General features: G+C 42.2%; 1 protein-coding gene across 4 annotated transcripts in view; it reads right to left on the reverse strand.

Annotated features, from left to right (window-relative positions):
* grm8a (glutamate receptor, metabotropic 8a) overlaps positions 1–21,280 on the reverse strand; it is a 186,756-nt gene that overhangs the window by 17,039 nt on the left and 148,437 nt on the right. For all 4 annotated transcript variants that reach the window (XM_068586282.1, XM_068586280.1, XM_068586283.1 and 1 more), the window contains exons 8-11: positions 8,412–8,551; positions 6,199–6,345; positions 4,184–4,605; positions 2,588–2,954 (exon numbers count right to left, since the gene is read on the reverse strand). In XM_068586282.1, coding sequence (XP_068442383.1) covers positions 2,588–2,954; positions 4,184–4,605; positions 6,199–6,345; positions 8,412–8,551 — 1,076 coding nt within the window. The remainder of the gene's footprint in view (positions 1–2,587; positions 2,955–4,183; positions 4,606–6,198; positions 6,346–8,411; positions 8,552–21,280) is intronic.

Below are 21,280 nucleotides of genomic sequence, written 5' to 3' on the forward strand. Positions count from 1 at the left end.
TGGACATTCTAATTAGCTGAACGACCCAACCAGTAAGACAGGACACAACGGCAAGTCAGATAGCATACACACACACACACACGCACACACACACACACACACACACACACAGAGGTACCTTTACAAAGCCATACAACACACACAAATGACATTTAGAGTCACACATGTGCGTGAACTGACCCTAAAGAAACAACGTGACACCAGCATCTACGACTGGTCACACATGTGCGCATATGGAAGGTTATGAGCTCACACGACACACAACGTAAAGGTTATAGAAGCTTCCAGTGTGTGGAAACTAAATCAGCAATATTTCCCTTATTAGGTTATATTTCATGCAGGCTGGCCATATGCTATTTGCATGACTGTGGTGAGGTAAAAAAGGTAATTGCTTTAAAAAAACACACAAAGAAAAGTAAAATAAAACATCACAGAGACGCTACGCTCTCTGGCTTCTTAAAGAGAAATGAAGTTAGCGAAGGAAAAAAAAACAAACACTGTGATGCATCCAGCAAGAGGATGATTTCCCTGATGTGTGATTAGATCACTTTGATGTTAGCTTTTTGCCATGCGACAAAGGCGGCGACGCGCCATGACTGGGAAATGCGCTGCGACGCCATAAAACGGAGAAATAAAAAATGTTCCGACTGACTGAGTGACAATACTACTTGTGTCTCTAATTGAGGAAGGGAAGACTTGACCCTCCAGTGGACACAAAGGTAGTCGGTGTTTATCTCGAGGAGGAGGATACAAGTGGACTGACATGTGAGATTGTGTAAAAAAGACTCAAGGACACAATTAGTTTTGGAGCTGTGTTATGATTGGATTCATTTCTTTCCAAAACAGCTTGAGGTTTGTGATTTGTATCGCTACACTCTGTGTGTGTGTGTGTGCGTGCGTTTACATGTGAATAATACAGTGCTATCTGTCTGTTCACATCCATGTCTGATCCCTGCTTATCTGTCTACCACACGTGTGCACAAAGGTTTAGCACAGTGATGTACAGCCTCTGACATCTGCAATCAATGAGCTGCCTTGAATCTTAACGAGTGTATGAAAGGTTTTATTGCTAAAACGAGAGTGAAGACGCACTGTCAAACACATAGAATCAATAAATCACATGCGAGTCAACACAATGGTTTCCTGTGTGTACTGTGCTGTGATGAGTTAATGTGTGTATGCTTCCTAAACCCATTGATTTTGAAGTGATAAGATGGCCTCTTATAGGCTGTCACACAATTGTTCAATTACTTCCATATCTTCTACTGGTCTCTATAGCGATAGCTGCGTATTTGTATGTATATAGCAGTTAAGGCAAAAGGCGTTTTTTTTTTTTACACCTCTGCTCGGTGAGTTTAAATTTGTTTTGGTCCCATACGACGACGACGAGGCGATTGCCTGCATACATCAACGCTTGTCTTTGAGTTTGAATGAAATGTGTTTTATGACTCCTTACGGCCCATTGGTGTCTAGACTGGTGGTAAGCCAGTTATAGTTTGTATTCATTGAATCACACAGTTCCTCAGTGGCTGTAGCAGACACTCACGAAAAGGCTCTTTTTTTATCTTTGAAATCATTAAAACACATGTGGATAATGAACTGTGTATGTATAATGGAACCATCATTCATTAGGCGGAGCCCGAACCTTGTAAAGGCAGCTCCACACACACACACACACACACACAGGCACACACATTCACCTTATAAAAGTTACATCATAAAGCCATCAATAATTGAAGGAAGGAGGAATTCACTCAGTACAGTACAAGCCTCTAAAAGCCAGGACCAAGGCATGGATCTAGTCAATCAGCCAGACAGAAAATCCTCTTGTACTCACTGGGGATTGTCAGGAGATTTTGGACTCTAAGCCATTAGTATAGCTACAATTGTAAAAGAAAAACATATCTTTCAGTGCCAAGATATGGAGTTTTGATCTCCAAAAAGTCTGGTAAAGAGAGAGCAGACGTTTTGTAATAGCAATACATGCAAATGTATGACTCAAAAAGCGATTCCAAAAGGTAATAATACTGCAGAAAGTGCTCAGGAGAGGTCCGTCAAGCTCACCGGAAGCCCATAAACCACATCGTCACAACCCGCCTGTCAGCGAATTGTCAATTTATGGAAGACATTTCACACACATATACATTAGTATCACACAGAAATCATCTATATCCATTGCATCCTTTCCTATTAAGTCAAACTCTGCAACCACACATGCACAGCATTTCCCTCTGTACTCATCTTTCCTGTAGATTGTGGTGTCTCAGAGAAAATTGCTTTAAATCCCAAACAGGTCATTTACAGGGTAATCCCATAGATAGACACACAGAGTACTACACACACACACACACACACACACACACACAAGCCATGGTTTCATCCTCTTTGCAGACTAAAGATGATGGGAATGGCATACAGACATCTGCAATATACTCACACTCTCTGTAGACTGTAGTTCATAAAGAAAATGTAAAAAAGAGACAGCAGTTAAGGTATGCAGGTTAGGTCGTGTATTTAATAGCATTGGTAAAAAAAAAAACAATAAAAGAGAATTGATTTTGTTTTTTAAAAACCCGGACACACTTACCCTCTCTGCGGACTGTGACGTGCCAAAGAAGATGGGAATGAAGGCCAGCCAGATGATGCAGGTGGTGTACATGGTGAATCCGATGGGCTTGGCCTCGTTGAAGGTTTCCGGCACGCCTCGCGTCTTGATGGCGTAGACCGTGCACGTCACCATCAGCAGGATGGAGTAGCCCAGGGAGCAGATGAGGGACAGGTCGGAGATGTCACACTTGAGGACGCCACGCGCCGACGTGGGGTCCTGGGTCCGCTGCTCGCCAAAGTCCACGACGGTGTGGGGAGGGTCCACCGCGAACCAGACGAAGACCCCCAGCAGCTGAACCGAGATGAGCGAGAAGGTGATGACGAGCTGGGAGGCAGGCGAGATGAACCTGGGAAGGAGAGGATTGCTGAGATAAGAGAGTGGTGCAGTAAGGGAGCGATGATGGCAGAGTTAAAGGTTTCATTTAGAGTGAGGCAAACCCATGCACGAAGGTTTGCGCTCACGGAAGTATCTACGCTTGAAATTGTGTTACTGCCATATTAAAATGATTAGAATCTCATGCATAATGTAATTTGCTATAAGATTAGATTGCGCTTCTAGTCTTTGGGCAATAAAATGTTTGACAATGTTTTTAAAACTCAAAAATCCTTGTTAGTCATCGGAAAACAAGGCTGTTTTTTTATATTATCTGAAAAGGTCAAGACCTGCCAGCAGCCATTTTTAATATTCCTGTACATGAAGCCATACAGACAACTATAAATCCCACACATGTTGGAGGGGGGTTAAGGGAAAGGTGATGATGACATTTTAGGCAATAGAGAAGAACATGGTTAGTGAGGAGAAGCCCTACATATAGAACTGGATAGAGGGAGCGCGATGAGCATATAAGATGCCAGAGAGAGGAAAGAAATAGGGGAAAATAATACCCAACAAGAAAAGCTATATTTCCTTTGTAGTGAAGAAACAACCAACTCCTTCCATCTCCCAGGCTCAAAGGATGCGTAGTGCCCGACTACCTGGAGGCACAACACACACTGCAGCCTGAAAAGAGCCTCACAATCCTGCCTCATTTTGCATCTCATGCTTACCTCCCTTCTTCAGTTTTGTCAATTGTATTTCAAATTATTTCGCTCATTTAACCTTTAACCTGGAATTTAGAAATCCTACTTAGCCTTTTTTTTTTTTAAATGCACAAGTCTTAATAGGAGAATAACACAAACTCCTCCACATGGATAGTGCTGAATGAAAGACAGATGACCATCTGGGCAGGACGAACATGAACCTGAGCACTATTAAATACCACATTAACATTTTAGTCACTTGGTTGATGCTCTCGCCGAGAGTCACTCACACTGAGTGCAAACAGTACCACAGGTGAGTGTGAGTTCATGACTCTCATTAATAATGGATGAGAAATAGATGATGAATAATGATTCCAAGCAGCTCAGCAAGGAAGAAGTGGAGGACTTCATGCGAATACACACACACCTCCCAGTGCAAAGAAGAACACGCTTACAGTGACCCGCAGTTCTACTGCACCCATCGAAATCGACCTGTACTGGACACGCACAGGGCAGACAGTGTGCGTGCGTCGTGCCAGGTGTGTGTATTCTTCACCTGGGTGCTGTTACAGACTTCTTCCCTTGTTCAAAGATGCGGTGTATCCTGTTGGTCTTGGTGAGCAGCGCGGCGTAGCTGAAACACATCCCCAAGCCCAGGAAGATCCTCCTGAAGGAACACACTCCCACATCCGGCGCCGCGATCATCAGGAAGGTTATGGCGTAGCAGAGGAAGATTCCCGTGAGCAGGACGTAGCTCATCTCCCGGCCCGACGCGCGAACGATGGGCGTGTCGTTGTGCCGGACGAACGTGACGATGACGAAGGAGGTGGCGATGATCCCCAGCATGGAGATGAAGACGGGGACGACGGCCCAGGGGGAGTGCCACTCCAGCTTGATGATGGGGATGGGCACGCAGCCAGTGCGGTTGGCGTCCGGCCGCATCTCATATGGACACAGCTCACAGCTGAACTCTGACGCCTGGGGAGGGACAGTTGTGATCATGTGAATTCAAGATGGGTTTGTGTCGGGTAATTATGTCTGTAACTCGCACAGATATACAGTGAATCCCTCATGTTCTCATACAAACTCTACACACACACACGTATGGCAAAGCTGCTAATACAGCTGCTCCCAAATGTATGATAAGACACCTTTGCTAACACTAACATGTGACTTATTAGTGAGAAGAATACATATTCATTTCATACATTTTTCAACACCTGCCTTATAGTTCACTTAATTGATTTTGTCGTACTGCTGTGCTATTTTCCCAATCTACTACAGCTTATTGATGTTACAGAAAATGCATATCTCTGAAAAATTTGTATCGATTGCCGCTCAGACAAGCATCACCAGCTGCTGTGATGGTTGATATTTTCTTTTTTTCTTTATTGCTTCCTGAACTGGGGAACTCTGATATATACATGTATATTCGAGCGCTCATGCAATCTACTAAATTGTCCCTAACCATGATATAAAGAACACGGAGGGGATCTTTATAATGTTTTACCCTTTTCCCTCAACTTAAATGATGTACTTCCATTTGCTATAATAACATCTATGGGCTACATAAATCCAAAAAGGGCCATCTAAGTGGCTTTCTGTATCCTGAGATGAGTTGGAAGAAAGAACCCCGACCCAGAGGGACACAGCTCTCCTGTAGAGTGAGAGTGAGCAGGCAGCAGCTGTCAGGGAGCAGATGCATGCGGAGACTAACGTGTCCATTATGTCAAAGTGCTGTCATTGCAAACAAGTTGATTCCAACAAATGGAACCAGTTGTGGCTTTGTAAGCTGTGCTAAGGTTAGGCATCTGGTAAAATTGTCAACTTTAATTGACAGATGAAGTTTACCTAAGTGGACCGGTGGGGCTGAGAGCTTTTTGGAGGATTTCCGAGCTTTTAAAACACAACAATCAAGGCCATTTCTAAGTCGGGGTTTCTTGGTGTAATTTTAAAGTAACAAGATGGACACATTGATGGAAAAAGTCAATGCAATGTTTTTCCTTTTTCATCTGTTTCTACAAAAACACTTTGCAATTGATCACCAGTATGCATTAGAAGGAGGGATCGCACTGTACTGTGGCTTGCTTAGGTTGATATTTTGAAATAGACAATTTCACAGGACATGTTTTGTAAATATTTACTAAATCCTCAGAGATTGAGTGACACAAGTGAATTATGATTTAGGCGTGTTTCTCTGCCTGCGAGCTGTGAACCATGTAATGCAAGTAGTCAGACAGTGTAAGGTTTTTAATGGAAAGTCTACTGAAAAAAACCCACCAACAACAACAAAAAAAACACAAATGGTTCATCTATATACTCAGATACCATCTGCTATGTTATGCCAAGCCTTACTGTAGAGTACTATGAGACTACACACAACAAAGTGGCTAAAATCCTGCACCATGGTTCTTTTAGCATTATGTGTTTTACCATCCGAGCCTCAGATACAGCAGGAAACAACAAAACAGACACAAGTGTAAAAGTCCTCCATCACAGGTGAAGCCTACGCTGTAATTCCATCAAAGCCAACAGCAAGTACTGGTGGCCTGTTGGTCTCCTGAGATCTACCTGATAGTGATATCCCTCACAGCGCTCACAGTGCCAGCAACACGGCACGCCTTTGACCACCTTCTTTCTTTCGCCTGCACGGCACGGGATGCTGCACACAGAGGGCGGCAGGGACGGGTCACCTGACTTCCAACGCATGGCCTCGACCTACAGAGAAGGAGAGGTGAGGAGACAGAGGGACGACAAGACAAAGGCGTGAGCTGCGTGCCATCCGGCAAATTCATATTTCCTTTCCTTTTTGTCTGAAGTGCATGTGGCTTTATCAAACTTCCCCTCCTATTATGCGACACAAAAATTAGCAGCCATCTGCTGCCGCTGACATGACTTTGTGTTAACAGTCCTGCAACACTCTGTACCTGCAGAAAGTGTGGATTTAGGGCAACTCGGAGAGCAATTAGCACAAGAAGATCCTCTGATCGTTTTCCTGAGCGCTGCCGGGCACGAAACTAACACCAGCTAGTCTGGAAGCCAGCAATCAGACCATAATCAGATCTGGCACAAATAGGCCATCTGTATTTCCTTCTGTTTGTTTGTGTGTGTGTGTGTGTGTTTGTGTCTGTGTGTGTGTGCGTGTGTGGGTGCACATGTTCCAACATGTGTGCATTCAGTTTTTTTGTGCTTGTGTCATGCTGGCATTATTGTGAATCCCTAAGCCTTCCATGTGTCTGCTATGTGTGAGTTTAAATTTGTCATTATGTGTGTGAGTTTTTGTAATTATACCCAGTCCCTGAGCTTCCATCCGTTGCCGAGGGTGCTGGGTAAAATGGAGCGTTACTGTTTTAAACAGGCACACAATGTACCAGTCGAACAAAACTAGTTGAGAGGAAAAACTCATCAGGGAAAGAGAAGAAATGGACTTGATTTGATCATTGAGACACATATAGAAACACAAACACACACCAGCATTTGAGCAACACTATTGGGTTACATTTTCAACTATTCATGCCTGAACAGTTCTCACAGAATAATGTCATACGGATGCCTTATTTTGCCACACCAACCGTACGTTATGCACCACCCAAAACAACCTAAATGCCACGATGATAGCTGTAACAGGATGATGCTCTATGCATAATAATCACCTCGCAGTAACTGTGCATGAATGTCCAAGTGCTGCATGGACAGGTTATTTGCCGTTGAACTCTCGGGCTTTCCTCGTGCTCCAGCGGTTGCCTTTGTACTGATGAGCATTCAAACAGTTTGTTGATCAAGGAAACTTTTACCTGCTGCATCATCGCATCTGCCACTGTGCCTTCAAACCCAACTGGATCGTTGAATCAATCAAATACATTTGTTAATTTGTCAACTGTCAAAGTGCCCATTCATGTGTGCCTTAACTATGATCTCTCTCTCTCTCTCTCTCTCTCCCTCTCTCTCTCTCCCTCTCTCTCTGCCAGGCCGTCGATCAGCCAGAAAGCACTTTGTGTCTATTAGTCTTCTCATCTGTCATCTGGCCTTTCTAATGAAGTCCTGGGTGGATTTATAACACCGGGGGCCATGCTCAAGGAGTTTATGTGAACGGGTGTTTGTGTGTGTATGTGTGTGTGTGTGTGTGTGTGTGTGCACGCGTGTGTGTGTGTGGGTGTGCGTGTGTGTGAGAGAGAGAGAGAGAGAGAGAGAAAGAGAGAGAGAGAGAGAGAGGGAGAGAGAGAAAGAGAGAGAGAGAGAGAGAGAGAGAGAGAGAGAGAGAGAGATTGCAGTTTTCTGTGCAATGAATTATGTGGTTTTGCATGAATGCGTGTGACGCTCAGGTGTATGCTTCAGTTTTGGTGCCAGCATGCACAGATTGTGTATGTGTGTTTGTCCTTGTATGTGTGTATATCAGTGGGAGTATGGTCCTGTACAACATGTAGCATTCTGACAGCATTCACACTTTCTTGTAAAAATGCTAAGTTTTGCATCTGAACGAAAGCAATAACTCAAACAAATCCAGCCGAGTCGCAGGGGATTTTGAAATCATGGCAGCTGCTGGCAAGTGATGTTGAACTTTCATCCTGCAAATGTATGCAGTCTATAATGCCTCGAAAGCTTCAATAAACCACAAATCAAAATACATTTTGGATTACTCTAAAGGCATTTTTTCCTTTATGACAGAGAAGTCAGCGCCGAGAACAATTGCAGATAGAAAAGAAGGTTCAAAATGCAGTGGGAAGGAAACACGTGAGCAATAATACAATGTTTGTTTTGCACAGTGAAAAAGAGAAAAATCTCACTTTGAGGTGTAGTTTATTGGTCCAGGAGCCAATGACTCTGTACTCTGCAGTGGACCTGTTGGTGCTCTGGTACTGGAAGATATCGTATCTTCCTGGAGCGTCTCCGTTCTCATTAAAAACCACTGGCGTACCGGCACTTCCTGGATCAAACACAGAAGATGTTGGGGAGAGGGGACATTAGTTGTTTAATACGATACTGTTAGATTTTGATGAGTGCGCCAGTGGTTACATGTTAATTGATCCCCACAAGAATGAGCCCAACTCCTGAAGAAGGACAAACGTCAACAGGAGAAATGAAGACCGTTAAATACAGAATGACGATCATTTCTTGCGCTGTTAAGAGGTTACGGTGCACTCAGTGAGCACTGTTCAAACGGAAAGAGATAGAGTACAAGCCACCTACATATTTCCTAAATGTTTCACATCTGTTGAGAAAGACTACAGTGCTTAAAAAATGAAGACAGAGACAAACATTTTCACAATCCTCATCAGCAATGGTTCTCTTTCTCCTGAAGGAACCCCTTTTCTATCATTTCTAGCAAACTGAAAAACCCAGACGAAGTGGCATATTTAATGTATGTTTCATATTATATTCAATAATTGTATGGATCAACTGAAACACTGCAATTTTCGCAAACAATACACACCATTATTACAGGTAGTTTGTGTAAAATTGTCTCCCATCCCTTACAATTTAGAAGGCATCCCGACCCCCTGTGAAGCTTTGAGGACCACGAGTGGGAGTCTGGACTCCCACGTCGAAAACCAGAGAAATATAATTTCAATATACGTTTGCATATATATTATGAACTTACAATATCATATTGTATATAGAGGAAGGCGTAAATACACACAATACATACGAGAGGAACATATGAATTTAATTAAGTCTTATTTCCTCTGGCGATGGGTTAAGACACCAGTCTTTATTCTAGTGTGTGTGTGTGTATGTTGTGACTGAATAATGCACACACTTGGATAAGTGTATGTGTCCGCTAAGGTTTAGTTTTCTCACTAACAATAAGGCTGAACACAAACCCTTTATCCATCTCCCGCTCTGGTTTATTCACCTTATGTCTTTTATGTCACAATACAATCAAATCAGATTGCTGAATCTGGCAAAGCATAAAGGAAATCCAATTACAGTGAGGACGTGGGGGGAAAAAAAACACTCCCTTGTGAAAATTCCACCTGCATATTACGAGTCATTGATACAGTGGGATGATGCTGATGTCGTGGGAAACGCTCCACTGAGAAGGGTTTTTGAACGCAGCCTTCGGGCTTGGCTCCTCCCCTAATCAGCAGCAATATTGAAAGCACCTGTTGGCGTGTCCTCATGCCCTTTTTTTTTATCACTGCCCTGGCCCCGTGGTGGCTCACGGTGAGTTTTACATATTTATTGATTGTTAGGATGAAAGAAACTCTTGGACCGATTAGTAAAAGTCTCTCTCTGTCGTCATAATTAATGAGGGATGTGGATAATGTGCAGGAAGAAAATGAGACGTAATGGCTAAGAGGTTAATTGAGAGAGTGAGAAAGATTAATGGGGAGGCTGAATCAATAGAGAAACTAAAGTAGAAGTCTCATTGTTATCTCATTGTTCCAACACATTATGGATGAGGTCTGTTTCTGCTAGCAGTAGTACCTACATGTCCAACTGTAACTATAAGCCCTCCAACTTTAATTTAAACTAATGGATACTGTCCTATAGTCTTTTCCCTCAACCTCCAATGAGGTCTCCTGGCAACTCTCTGTGCACCGCAGAAGGAACGGCACAATTAGCCTGACTTCACCCAGATAGCATTGATTTGAATAAAGCATAGCCAGTGCAACAAGCCGATATTTTTGGTGTGTAGTAAATGTGCTTGCTCAGCAACACACACAGCACTGTTATCTCTCCCACTTAGTTAATGTGTCCCGAGTGACTGCTGGAAATGCAATAGTGCTGACTGATAAACCATCGTATCATCATCGTGATGTGAAAATGCATAATGAACACATCGCAAAAGGCTACCTGACTATTTATTGAGGGATGTGTTTTTGCAACCTGTAATTAAACGGGCCCCGGAGCTTGAGACCGCATGGGGAGCAGAGGTAATGTGTTGCATGGGAAGTGTGTTGTTGACAAGGTTGGGGTCATAAAGTTGTTGCTGGATCAGTGCAGACTACGCAGCCTGAGCGTTAATATTTTATTTCCTCATAAAGTATAGGGGCTATTTAACCCTCGGCTAACACAAAAGCTAGGACAGAGGACAGGAGGACATGCTGCTTATGCCTGTATTCTTCATTTTTTCTAAATTTCACTCAGAAATATGTAGTTTAGTGCTAGGCTTATATATGAAAATGTACAGCTACTATGCACTCATATTCATCATATCACAATATTGAACGCTGTTATCACACAACGAAAAAATGTTCATATTGTGCAGGCCTGAAATGCAACATACTGCTGTAAAAATACATCACACAAGGACACCAATGTGGTCACCTTTAGTGACAGTGACACCAACAAGATGGCTAACAATGCCCTCGTAGCCAAATGGCAACAACATCTCAACACATTACCGCCCCTGTGCTCTCAATCCTTCACGAGCTGAAAAGCAACTTCATTTCATGGCATTCCCCAATCGCTCTCACATCCCTTCCATCCGTCTCAATTCATCTTCCTCTCTCTCTCTCTCCCTCTGTCTTGTTTTCCAGATCTTCATATCTTTTTAATCTTCTCTCCGTTCTGTTTCTTTTTGCGCATGCATAAAACACAAATGGCTTTTTGTGTTTACCTCCAAGTGAGAGGGTGAGGGTTAGTCACAGGACTTATTCATGGCCGACAGAGTGAAAACTACAACCACCAAATGTTTTTGAATTCCTCTTGTGTTCTCCTCTACAGCTATTCACTGCAGTGCCCTTCTGCGGGCCCTTTTCCATCCATTTTATGATCATCTCTTTCCTCATCTCTTATCTTTGTTCCTACCTTCTATCGCTACATCTACCTACTCTTGCCTTTGATCTGTCCCACACTTTCGTCCTTCCTTGTCTTCCTCTTTCCTCTGTTTCGTAACGAATTGATTCCTTAATTGACACACTTCTTTCCTTGTTTTCAATCCATCTTAATCAGCTTTGGTCTCTTCTCCCCCCAGCACATCTCTCAATTTACCTCCATTCTACCTTCCTGGCACTAATACTACAACATGAAAGGAACCAATAAGGGGAAAACCAACATTAACAGTAAGAAAAACAAGGAGAGGCAATTCAGTTATTATAAAAGTCATTTCAGATGACACCAACAAGAGTCTGCCTTGGTTTATTTGAGCAACTTCATTGGTCTGTAATACACAAAAAGGTGCATTCCTCACCCAGTGATGAATATGTCATATTCTCCTCAACAGTCTGACTATCTTCTAGTTTTTCCTTCATGTTTTTCCTTCACCAATCATGTCTCATTAGAGTCAGCTCTGGATGCAGCAACGACATGTTTGGCGCAGATACGTGCTGACAGGTACTTCAAATTATGCGGCACTAAAGCAGGCTATTTGCTTGGAAAGCAGTGGTTACTTTGAGTAGAAAATGATTATTCAATCTCATGGTGTTTGTACCATTTGTTCATAATTCCTGAGTAAGGTGGATAAAGACAGTATACTTTTAAAAGCAGCAGCAATTACTGCAAATACACACATAATGGGCATGGCAGGAGCTGGCAGCATCGAGCCAATATGTTGTGAAAACTGGTAGCTGACAACCCCTCATCAGCTCTGATTAATGTTTTGGTTGAAGAGATGCATGGACAGGCGTACGGGCTGAATTATTTTCCATTTGGGTTCATTTTTGTTCTGTTTATTTACACCATTTTCTAGAAAAAGGTTCTTGTTGGTTGAGCATTTGGGCTCGAGGTGCACATGGGATTATACTGAGTCGCTACTATGCAGCTCACACTAACGACCATAAAATAACGATGCACTCTTTTGTTTACTTTAAGGAACGTTTCATTAGGTAAATTCTGTGTCTGTTGACCGAGTAAAAGACAAAGAACATCTAGATCTTCCACCTTTTTTGGTTGTATTATACAGGGTTTACATGTCTATCAAAATGTAAATTAATTTTTTTATACCTTTTTTTTGTGTGAAGTAAATATTAACATATTCGTTTTTGACTCCTGACAAAAAAAACATCATTGACATGACCTTTTTAAGGACCAAATTCAAATGAGTTATTTGTTAAGGTAAAGTGGATGTTTGTGTCAGGTTAAAGTAATTCCCTCCAAGTTTTCATGCAATATCGTGTTCACAAGCGAGAACGGACGGAGAGATGGAGAACCTGAAAGTTAAACACATTTTTGTCACATGACGCGTGGTTCTGCATGTCGACACGGTTTGCACACCACTGAAAGGGTATTAGGCAGGCGTTTGGTAAATAGTCATGTTCCTCTCTTTGCATTGTGGTCATTCTTGTTCATAACTACCATCTTGGCTTTAAATACCTTATATAACTTTTATGCACACAGGATTTGATTTTGAAGAAAACGTTCCTTGCCAGAAGCAATTAAAACGAACAAGTATTCCAGAAAAGTGCATGTATTCCTTACAGTCTTCATTGTACCTTTTTAACAGAAGACACGTCTTTACTGTAACTGCTGATAACATTGTAGCTATTCCATCTACACGTTAAAATACCTGCTCTGAGGACAAAGTCCATTCTTTTTATGCTAATATATCATTATCATTAATTTTTGCATAACCTAAAGCAAGCTGACAAGTTGCTAAATCACACAAGAAGTGCTAGAAAAGGCCACGGGACAGATGCATGTTAACACAATGGATAATTGTACTTCCTCTAAGTGAAATAACAGTGAAATATATGAGTTTCATTTGTAATTCGGGGGAAAGTTGGCTACTCGGATTAGGCAGCTTCAGCGCGGTGAGGACGGCTGACACTTCCTGTTGAAGGAGAGGTGTTCAAAAGTGCAAGCATATATCTTCCTCGACTTAGTTCCACCCCCCAGGTTGTCTCACTGCAACAGCAAGGCACCGCGTTGACACCGGCATAAGCTCTGCTGAAGTGTCCCTGAGCCAGATGATGCTTTCCCTGCCTGCCCGAGGCGATGCTCTGCAGCTTCCCTGCAGAGTCCAATGATTTCCCTTTGGGGATCAACAACAGAGTATCACAAGAAACCCACAACTCTCCCAACGTTCTCCTTGATTTGCAAGGGAAGCTCACCTTTTGCTTCCATAATGTAACACGATATCTACTAACGAATGAAAGATTTGGTGCAATGAAGCCAGAGACAAACCCGCGGAATGAGAGTGAAGCACTAATGCTGGCACAGGAAAGTAGATGATGAATTAATTTGCTTTGCCACTAGGTTTCAATATATTCAATGTCAGTCGCTGCCATCTGAATCTGAAAAGAAGAAATTATTAAGAGATATTTGGATAAAAGTGAACGCGACATCAGAAAAGCCTAACTGTAACCGCTACAGCGAGGAGGGAAATGGAGGAAGAATAAGTGACAGAGGAAGATGGAAGTGGGGGAAAAAAAGGGAAGTGAACAAAAAAGGAGAGTAACAGGTCTGTGGGAAAGCATCAAACCCTGCCTATCTGACAGAGACACAGACACACAAGGATGGGATGAAAGCAAAAGAAGAGAGGCAAAATGAGGATGAACAAGGGAGAATATGTGCGAACATCACATATCCAGCAAACTTTCTTAGTTTGACAGAGAAAGGGGGGAAAGAATGGATGGGGAGCTACAGAACTGTTTGAGAATATCTATTAGCATAGGCCTTAAAACTTGCCTGGCTGACCGAGATAGAAACAGGCAGATGGAAGGAAAGAGGCACCGAGAGTATGAACAAACACTCCCTGTTACTGGAGAAAGAGACAGTGAGGAAAAAGAAGGATAAAGAGAGAGATGGATGGAGAGAAGAGAAGTAGACTAGTTAGAGGGGAAGAAGCAGAAGGGCTGTTAGAGAGCCCTCAGCCTTGCCTGGTTCACTTTGGCAACACTAAGGGTGAGTAGCAAGTCTTCATATCGGAGTATAACTGTTTATGACGGGGAGATGGATGCAAAGACGACAATGCATCATGCATTAATAAAACATGGGTGTGTGTCTCTCCTGAGTCTTTGCCAACAGGCTTCCATCTGTGTGCGAGAACGAGACGACGGACACAAACGGACAGTGAAAGAGAATAAGAAATTGCAGGAGAAAAGGCATAATGAAGGCTGCGCTCATCACACAAAATATTGCCGGTTTCACAAAGGAAGTGCCTGACACTGAGCAGAATCGAGACCTTGTGGCTTATTTCCGCACTCCTTCCTGAATTTTCCATCACATAAATTGACTGCTTTTGCAGTCTGTTTGCAGCATCCTGCGAGCCAGTTTTCGCTGCTTGCTGTATAACTATCCTGATGGCCAGCCCTCCCTGCTTCCACAGCAGCTGTTTCTCCTTCCTCTCCGTCCCCGGCTTTCGCTCTCTCTCTTTCTTTACCTCCCAGTCTTGTTTCATCTCTCCAATCTCTATCTCGAAACTAGCCATTTTTTTCCATCCTTTATGTACATTCCCAAAGTACTCTGACTCTCCTTTCTCTCCCCGTCTATCCATCGCTACCCCTTAAACCTTTCTTCTTTTATCAGCCCCTCTGTTATCGCTACGCCTCGGCTGAGTAGGGAAAAAAGGTAGACAAGGAGATGGTTTGTCAGAGAGATGATAGAACAGGCAAAAGAAACAATACATGTTTGAAGAGGATCTAGATCTCGCTGTCAGTAACAATGAAACATTGGCTAAGTAGTGAAAGTGAGATTAAGATGGAGAGGGAGGACCAGAACAAAGGAAAGAGGATTTTTTTTTAATTTATTTTTTTTACTGACGACACACCGCACACTTTATTCAGCCCCGAAAACTAATGCGAGCAAGCAGACTGTAAAACACAAGAGAGCCTTGTATGGCAATCACCGGTAATTAGAGAAAACTAATTTAAGAAGCCTCCATCTGTGTCATGATCTGCTTTTGCTGCAGTCTCGGGGAAAAGAAGGGAAGAGAGAAGAGTAACAAAAGTGATAAAAACAGAGGGAGAGGGCCACTATTAGGTTGATCAAAAGAGACAAAGCAGCTTGGACGGGGGCTAGAAATACAATTTAGAGGGAATGAAAGCGAGGGAGAGGAGAAATAAACAAAACGAGAAACAAGCAGTTGCATTACCAGACTTGGCACAGGAAAGGAGAGGGTGAATAGTGATGATGATGATGATACACTAGTTTCACACTTTTGTAGTAACCCATACAATGCAGCCATTTATTATATTACATGAGTAGTGTCCCGCAGCATATATTTCTGGTAATATGAGATATAGAAAGAACTTTCCTGCTTTTTAAACTTTCCCTTCAAGAGCGCACACACACACACACGGATGTATTTACGTGTCTACAGCGTCTATGTAAATCAATATATCCCAAACTCTCCGCTGTTCATCATTCATTGATTGCTATATCCTTTTTTTTTTTTGACCCATCTTTTTGTTCTTACCTCCATCCCAACAGTACAGTATGTCACGCATGTTGTAGTCCAGTATGTGTGCCTGCACAGTGCCGTCTGTGCTCGTATTTTTCTGTCTCCACAGCTGACACTCATTTCATGCAGTTAATTCTAATCTCCCTCAAAAACACAGTCATGACAGGAATGTATATATTTTGTGTCAAAAAGCTGCAGAGATGTGAGATTTAGTGGTGTCTCAGGATGTGCAATAACAAATTATTATTCTCGGCTCTCGTTTCATCAAACTCAATTCCACTCCAATCCGAGGTTGTTTTTGTGTCTGTGTGGATGCATGTCTTCCTGTCTACTGTATTCATTTGAGCTTTCTGTTTGATTGCTTTTATATCTGCCTCTTCTTTTTCTGTTTTCTTATCTAAAATGATATTCAGTGAATGAACTCCTTGCAGAAATTAGTCCGTCGCATTTGCAAGAGGTAATGTATCACTGAAAAGGTGATGGAGAGAATAACAGAAAATGTGTGGAATACAAGCTATATATACATTTTTTTTTTTTTTAAAAGAGCTGTCGTCTGCATGTCAGTATATTGACAGTGTATGTTCTGACTTTTCTGTTTTACGATGTCAGTCGACGCATTAACATTAGTCACCAGCCCAGTATGTTTCCACTTCTCATGGGGGCGTGTCTGCAAGGGAGCACTACCAAAGTAGGGAAGGTGATACCACCTGCACAAGGTCGGACATTATGTCAATAATCTCCTACTTACTACCTGCAGCTTGTAAGGGAGCAGCAGGTAGTAAGTAGGATTATGTGCGAGTCTAAGTAGTTATGTCTGTGTCTGTGTGCCAGAGGAACGGACGGGAACACACAGAAGACCGATAGTACTCAAATATGAGCTTTGTATTTTACAAGACTTGATGTAATGTGAAACTCAATTATTGTTATATTGAGAAATAATTGCTATTCTGGTAGAATGCTCAATGATAGGGCCGGTACCATTATCAGGTATGAGTCTAGAGCCGGGAGGTGATTAGCTAGTTTAGCTTAGCATGATGGCTGGAAACCTGGCTTTCTCCAAAACCTCTCTGCCAGATATGCTTACACTACACAACCTCTTAAACTGCAAGATAAACTGTGTTATCAGTGACCTTTAGACATGTACTATACATGTTTCCAATCTTTATGCTACACTATGCTAAATTGCCTCATGGCTGCATCTCCATTTTGGAGATAAGGCAGAGGTCATAGCAGGGCAACAAGTAATGATTATTTTCAGTATCCATTAATCTGCCATTTTTCCATTAATTGAGGAATAATTGTGTGTGAAATGTCAGAACTATTTGGAAAAGTGCCGAGATAGTTTTAACTTGAATAGCCCAAAATATATTAATGCCACTTGTGACCCATATTTGACTATTTGGAACCTGCAAATGTTTGGCAAAATTACTAAAATGATGAATTAATCAAATGGTTGCGGCTTCAAAGCCTATTTTCCAAAATGTCCCGTTTTGTAAAGACCCCGTTACATTTCAGTGATACACGTTTCCATGATGGCGTCAGTGTGCAGCTGCAGCCCTCGCACGTCGTCCTGTCGAGCTGAGTGACTCAGCCCTGGCTCTAAAGCCAGCGCTATTATCACTTACCTTCAGTATCAAGAGAGACAATCACGATATACAGCTGCTGTCCCTGTGTGTCACTGTACATTCAGGCCCAACACTGAGGAAATCATTTTTTGGTCTGATCATACCTCAACACCTGTATATAACTAACACATGTTCAGATGTATTTGTACCTACATTATTTTGGACATCGCCGATGTTCAACATCAGTCAGACATCTTCCTCCTCTGACATATTGTTTTGGCTGAAAGTCACACAGTCCTTCTTCTACCTCAGGTTGCCCTGACCCAAGAAAGTTTAGCATCTTTGAGTTCCTACGCCAGGATTTCTTCATGAAATGTCTCCTCTGCTATCTTTCTCTCAGGATGGAACTTAAAGTTAAAGAATCGGTCTGCCTCACCCGTCGTTTTCTTTCTAATGCCATGCAATATCAAATCCATCCTTCTCATTGTTTTCTCTAAGTGTCTTGCTTCTCAAGGTCATGATGCCCTGGTAACGTCTGATATATCTCAGTCAGCACATCATCTTTGTGTCTCTCCATCTCTTCCCTTTTCCTTTTACTCAGCTATAGGCCTCAAGCATCACATGGTTCTATTTCTCTCTTACTATGGCAATTATTTTTTCTTTGCCAAATGAACGCATGGTAGAGGACTCTTCACATGTGTTTCCTTTCATCCAACACAACCTCTCTCATTGTCTTTGTCAGGTCTCTCCTGCCAATCAGCTGTCACATGTTCCTGGCCAGATGCCCATCTTTATTTCTTCATGCATGTCCTCTAATTGTCTTTCCCTCCCTTCTGCACCACACCCTCCTCTCTTCTTCGTCCCTCCATCTCCCTCGAAGGTCACCTCCACTCCCATAAGTCCCTCGGCCTCCTTTTAGCCGCACTTCCTCTCGCCATCATTAATGCCTGAAAGTTCATCTTCAACCAAGTTACTCCTCTACTGCCGTCTCCCTCCGTATCTGTTTCTGAGGTCATGAGTTCACCTTCCCCTACTTTTCCTTCTCCCTGAGGTCGTCCAGGAAGGTATAGAGTTCACCATCCACCCTCTAATTAGTGCAAGACGGTTCCCCAAGGTGAAGCCCATCTTGTCTCCCAGCAGGAGGTATAACCTGGCAGTGATAACCTCACAATGGGAGTATTTTCTTGGATGAAAAAACACACGCACACACTTGTGTGGAGGACAAACGTATAGCAGATGGTGTCATTGTTGCTCTCATGTTCTGTCTTTGCTAACCAACCCATCCGAAACGTTACACAAAGTATTACAATCTAATCGTCCTCAACTGTTGAGTGTGAAAAAGAGCAATCAAGATCACAAGCAATACCTTTTTGTGTGCTATTCCTTCCGCTGACATTACACTACTCACTTAACCCGACTACAAATTCGTAGACCACAAAAATGTGACAATTTGCTCAGCATCTAAAAAAGATTAACCAAATATAATTTCGGAAAAAAAGCTCATTAAATGAATTGATTTGTCAATACATTTAGGGAGGAAGAGTGGAAGGAGAGAGGAACACAAGAGCGATTGAGTCTGACAGAAAGCTGAGAAGACGAGAGGGATGGTGGAAGGGAGACAAGAGAGAAAATAAACAGCCAAAGGAGTAGACAAGTGAAGGACAGAGACATTAAAAGAAAAAAGGCGACGAGAGAAAAAGAGTGATGGGACAATAAACATTAGCACCGGCTGTGCTTTGAAAACTACTTTGGATGTACTAACGACCAACGACGGCAGGCGAATGTGAAGAGGCCAAATGAAATCGTGTGGGCGACCACAATGTGTGTTGATGCGACGTTACCGTTCTGAACAACAAAGTAGATTCCATCAAATCAAACAACTGTTATCAACAACACAAACGTTAATGAAATGCATTGTGTGTATCACAGTTAGTTTAGATTCACTTCATCAAACCGCTTTTACTTTGTACTTTACTTTTAGGATTCTTGGTTTAATGTCATTCCAGCTTTCTGAGCGACTGACAATATCTGTTCAGTTTTTGTTTTTTTTTAATGGATTTTTTGCAAATACTTTTATTTTTTAAGATTAGTTTTAGCAAAGTTAATTAAAGTAGAACTACACAATGTAGAAGTTTGGAACAAGGAAGCCCCCCCAACATGTGTAGGTGGCTGTTTATCACTCAGACGTCACAATAGTTGTGCAGAACAAAATAAGCATTAAAAAGAAAAGTCTTTTTGTGTCCATCGCCCTCCTCAAAGCTGCAAAAAGTGACTTCTACTTAGTTGGGATGATAATGACGCTAGACGCCGATCGTGAATCACTTGTAGAACGGCTTTCCTTCTCCACATTTAGGAAGTAGTAGTATTATAAAAAGCTTAATTTAACTGCATAACAGCTGATAGTTTAGACTAACGGTCAGTACAGTAACGGTTGTAATATGTTATCTATGTTGACTGAACCTGGTCAGTCCATACTCAAGGCTGTTTGCTTTCTTCCAGTAGCGTGACGAATCAGGTGTTGGGTCCTGGCGTGTGTGCGCATTAGTTTCTGCATACTTTTGATGTGCGCGTGTTTTCTTGGATAAGCCGATAAACTCACTCGACAAACAAAAGCTGGACAGCACTGTGTCCTTGCTGCTCCAGGGTGTGTTTCCTTATTGTTGCTCCTACTTGCACTGTAATGCACTAGTGCGTTTTTTTTTTTAAAGAAAAAGAAAGAAAGAAACTCACTGTATGAATATATATTTTAATATTCAAATACGTTTTTTCATTGCATATTTCTCCTTGTACAATGTTCAAACTGAAATGGGGGAATGCGGCTTCATGTGCATGCATTACTGTTTGCATATATTATTGGATGCTGAGCCTCTGCACAATACCTACTTTTTCAATGTTAACGATTAATCAAAGTGTGTTACAAGCTGTGACGTTAACTATATTACATGAAGAGGAGAAAGTCATGGGAAACCAATCTTGTTGGAGGAGATGTCCACCTTGCACACCTAACAATCACTTCCTAATTACTTTGTAGTCACTTGGAAAATGTCCTTTTGTCCCCATATTGCTTTCCTGCACCTGCATTTCCGTTCTTATCATTCTTGCCTGGTAGGTTTCACTTTGTAAGTTAAGTTGTTTGAAGAACAGCAGCACAATCCCTGCCCTGACGACTCGAAGTGATCCTCTCGCTCTGTCTTGTTCTCTTTATGCAGCTACTCAAAAGGTGAACTCGTATGGATCCAGAAAAAGCATAGAGAAAGAGACTCCGTGGTCCAGAAACTATCACTTATTATCTCCCTCTCTCTTTATGTGCCACAAACACAAAGAGATAGAAACCCTAAACGGGTCGATAACAAAACTACTTTTAATTGAAACACACAAATAAACCCAGGCGTTAACACATAAACACAAATAAAGTAGTGGGCTCAAAAGCATTAAGTCTTGAAGGCTGCTGTTAATGTAAACTCAGATAAGAGCAACTGCAACAAAGAGCCACCCAGCAAACTCTTTATCTGTCACTTAGGCAAACAGCAGAGAGGCCTTTTATACATGTTCATGCTTGCAATGTTTGTAAAATACAAAATCACCTTCAAACTCCTGTGGTTCTGCCCTCTGGAAAATGATTGTCCACAATTATCTGGATCTTTCTGTAGAGCTATCCGGAAGTGTCATAGGCTCATGAAACATATGTAATGACAAGGTGCCTGTTCGATAACTTCCAACGTATCGTTTCCGCTCAATCTGATATTTTATGTTCTCTCAAAATACTGCCAAAGACAGCTGCGGTACATTTTGTGTCAGGCAA

This window comes from Clinocottus analis, unplaced genomic scaffold (assembly GCF_023055335.1).
Source record: "Clinocottus analis isolate CAN_PGR_092001 unplaced genomic scaffold, fCliAna1.0.p SCAF_20, whole genome shotgun sequence".
Taxonomy (NCBI): domain Eukaryota; kingdom Metazoa; phylum Chordata; class Actinopteri; order Perciformes; family Cottidae; genus Clinocottus; species Clinocottus analis.